Raw genomic sequence first — 3024 nt, forward strand, 5'->3', positions numbered from 1 at the left:
CCTTCTTTAATTTGAAATAAAGTGATTTAAGGTTGGTCTGGGTAGGGTAAGCCTATACCTATACATAACAGCAAGAAAATTTCATTTTCTAATTTATAAATAAAAATTTAATAGTTCTGAGTGTCATGTTCTAATAGTACATTTTTAAAAATAGTACTTCTGAGATCAATGTTATTTTACTGAACATTTAACTAAACCAAAATTGAAATGTGAATTCGCATATTGTGGTTGAATCACATACAGACTCATTACTTATTATTTCTCACCAGTTTAGTCTTAAGAAACAACACTATATGTATTTAGACTTTAAAACAGATTAACTTTGCGTTGATTAACCTCCTGACTGTCTCTTTCACATCTCTGTTCCTGAGGCTGTAAATCAGGGGATTAAGCATGGGAATGATCACTGTGTAAAACACAGAGGCCACTTTGACCATGAGCCATGAGCCTTTGGAGTTAGGAACGCAGTAGAGAAATAGAATAGTCCCATGGAAGATGGTAATGGCAGTCAGGTGGGAAGCACAGGTAGAGAATGTTTTGTAGCGCCCCCCAGAGGAAGGCATCTTCATGACAGTAATGAATATAAAAGCATAGGATGTAAGGATGATTAAGAGACTGCTTATCTCATTGAATGAGGCAAATACCAATATCATTTTCTGATTCATGTAGGAGTCAGAGCAGGACACAGCAACAATAGCAGCATGCTCACAGACAAAGTTATTTATGAAGTTAGTCCCACAATAAGATAAAGTCAATAGAAAGTAGGTTAATGTCAAGGAGCAGACTATACTCCAAGAGTAAGAAGCAGTCACCAACAAGCAACAAAGCTTTGGAGACATCGCAATTGTATAAAGCAAGGGGTTACAAACTGCTACAAATCGATCATAGGCCATTGCTGCCAACATGAACATTTCTGTTACTACAAATACACAAGCCAAAAAGAACTGCATGATGCATCCAGTAAAGGAAATAGTTCTGTCTTCCACAATCAAGTTTTCTAAGAGCTTAGGTGTAACTACAGTTGAGTAACAGAAATCGACAAAGGACAAGTGGCTGAGGAAGAAATACATTGGGGTGTGGAGTTTGGGGTTGACTCTGATAATCATTATCATGCCCAGGTTCCCCAGAACAGTGACTGTGTAGACGATCAGGAAGAAAATGAAGAGGGGCACTTGGAGGTCTGGGTAATCTGAGAAGCCCAAGAGGATGAATGTGGCAGCAAAACTCTGATTGTCATGGTTCCTATAGGAAAAAAATTCAAAAAAATCTAATTATTCATAATATTTAAATATCCACTCTGTTTTTCTCATCACTGTCAAGTCAAAAGCAAATCCTTGTTGACCTCTCCCTAGCTTTCTGACGGTGTACAGTGCACAGAAGGAAGTTGCCCACTTTTCTTTGGTGGACCACCTAGTGGATTCAAACCTCCTATTTTAAGATCCAGGACTAGTCCTTCTCTACCAGACTACCAGAGCTCTGTGTATTGAAATAAGCCTCCAGAAAACAATCAAAATATAGAGAATAGAATGTGTATATATTTTGTTTCTTTCCTGCTGAGGCAGCATCAGCGCCTATTGACTCATTGCTCACCTTCCAGGGGGTTTTTAGAGGAAGTAAGTGGAATAGGAGTAGATTTTCTATCCTCTTCCCACAAAGTAGCTAGTGGATTCAAACTGTCTGCCTTTGGGATGGCAACTCTGCTCCTTACTACTTTTCCACCAGAACTCCATATATAAAGTTGTTATTGTGTTTGGTTGATTCTGAATTGACTCAAAGGCAGTGAATTGCATGGGAGGAGACTGCCCATCCTTCTCCCCAATACGAATATATCTTGTCGAGCGTCTATAAAGATTAGTTATGCATACAAAGCATGATGTAATTCCCTAAAGATTTTGTGGGAAATGTTTTATTTTCTAGTTAAAACTTAGTAGTACCACTTTTTAAAAGTGACTATTTATTTTGTGAACATAAATTATTAAAGAATATCCTTCAAAGAGAAAAAAAATAAAAATACAGTGGAGCCTGCTATATTTCCCTCTGGCTGGGGGGTCATCTAGGAGTCAGCTCTGACTGCACAACACATAACGAACTTCACCAAACAGCCCATGTCGTATTTTAGCACGATGTACCTTGTTAAGTTGGTAGTTCCCTCTTCCACAATCAGGTTTCCTAATTGCTTGACTATTTCCCAGTCCTTTCCCATGATGAAGAGGGAAGAGTAACAGAATTTCTTATAAGCTCTTGTTTTGTAGAAAATACACATGATGATTTTATTTTGCGCTTCATATATCTTTTTATCTATAAGTCATTAATAAGGCCTTAATTCTTTTAAGTGGTCATTGTAAAAATGGTGAAGATAAAATTCTTTGTTAGGTATACTTTTTAAAATCTTGACTGTTACTATACCTACTTTTGAACTTATTTGTTAGCTATGCTCTAAAAGAATATGGTTTTTCATTTACAACAAAATTATTTTTAATATTATTCTTCAGCACATGTAATATTATATTCACTAAGTATCTGCTATAAAATATGTAGAATATTATGAATTTTTTCTTCTTGAATGAGAAGTATCTTTAGACACTAATGTGTCACATGTATAAAACTACCAATCTATTTTATTTCTTTATTCTTTTAACATCTGTATGTCTGTTGAAAAAGAATAATTTTTATTCTTGATATTAAAAAAAGAGCATTGACCTAGTGGTAAATAGCTGCACTGCAATCCTAGAAGGCTGTGGTTCGAATCCACCAGATGCTCTGCTGGAGAATGAGTGACAATCTCCTCCAGTACCAGTCAGATCTGATTTGACAGTACACACACACAAAATAATAAAATAAATTAAAAAAGATATTTGAAATAATACTTAACATAAAACCCTTCTTTCTCAATGTGACTGATAAGCAGAAGGATGAGTAATTAACAGTGAAAATTATTTCCTCAGCAGTGCCAAAGATTGTTCTACAACCACCTTCCTTCCGTAACTTGATTTGTGCCACTACTAGAACCTCTACTCAGAATAT

General features: G+C 35.9%; 1 protein-coding gene across 1 annotated transcript; it reads right to left on the minus strand.

Annotated features, from left to right (window-relative positions):
• Positions 1-299: 299 nt before the first annotated feature.
• On the minus strand, positions 300-2203 carry LOC102851954 (olfactory receptor 5D13-like). Its single transcript, XM_006902325.1, has 2 exons — positions 2091-2203; positions 300-1242 (listed from the first exon to the last, which is right to left on the minus strand). Exons 1-2 carry the CDS (start codon positions 2201-2203, stop codon positions 300-302), a joined length of 1056 nt encoding a protein of 351 aa, XP_006902387.1.
• Positions 2204-3024: the final 821 nt, after the last annotated feature.

Source organism: Elephantulus edwardii, unplaced genomic scaffold (assembly GCF_000299155.1).
Source record: "Elephantulus edwardii isolate Elephantulus edwardi_28Jun2011 unplaced genomic scaffold, EleEdw1.0 scaffold00389, whole genome shotgun sequence".
Taxonomy (NCBI): domain Eukaryota; kingdom Metazoa; phylum Chordata; class Mammalia; order Macroscelidea; family Macroscelididae; genus Elephantulus; species Elephantulus edwardii.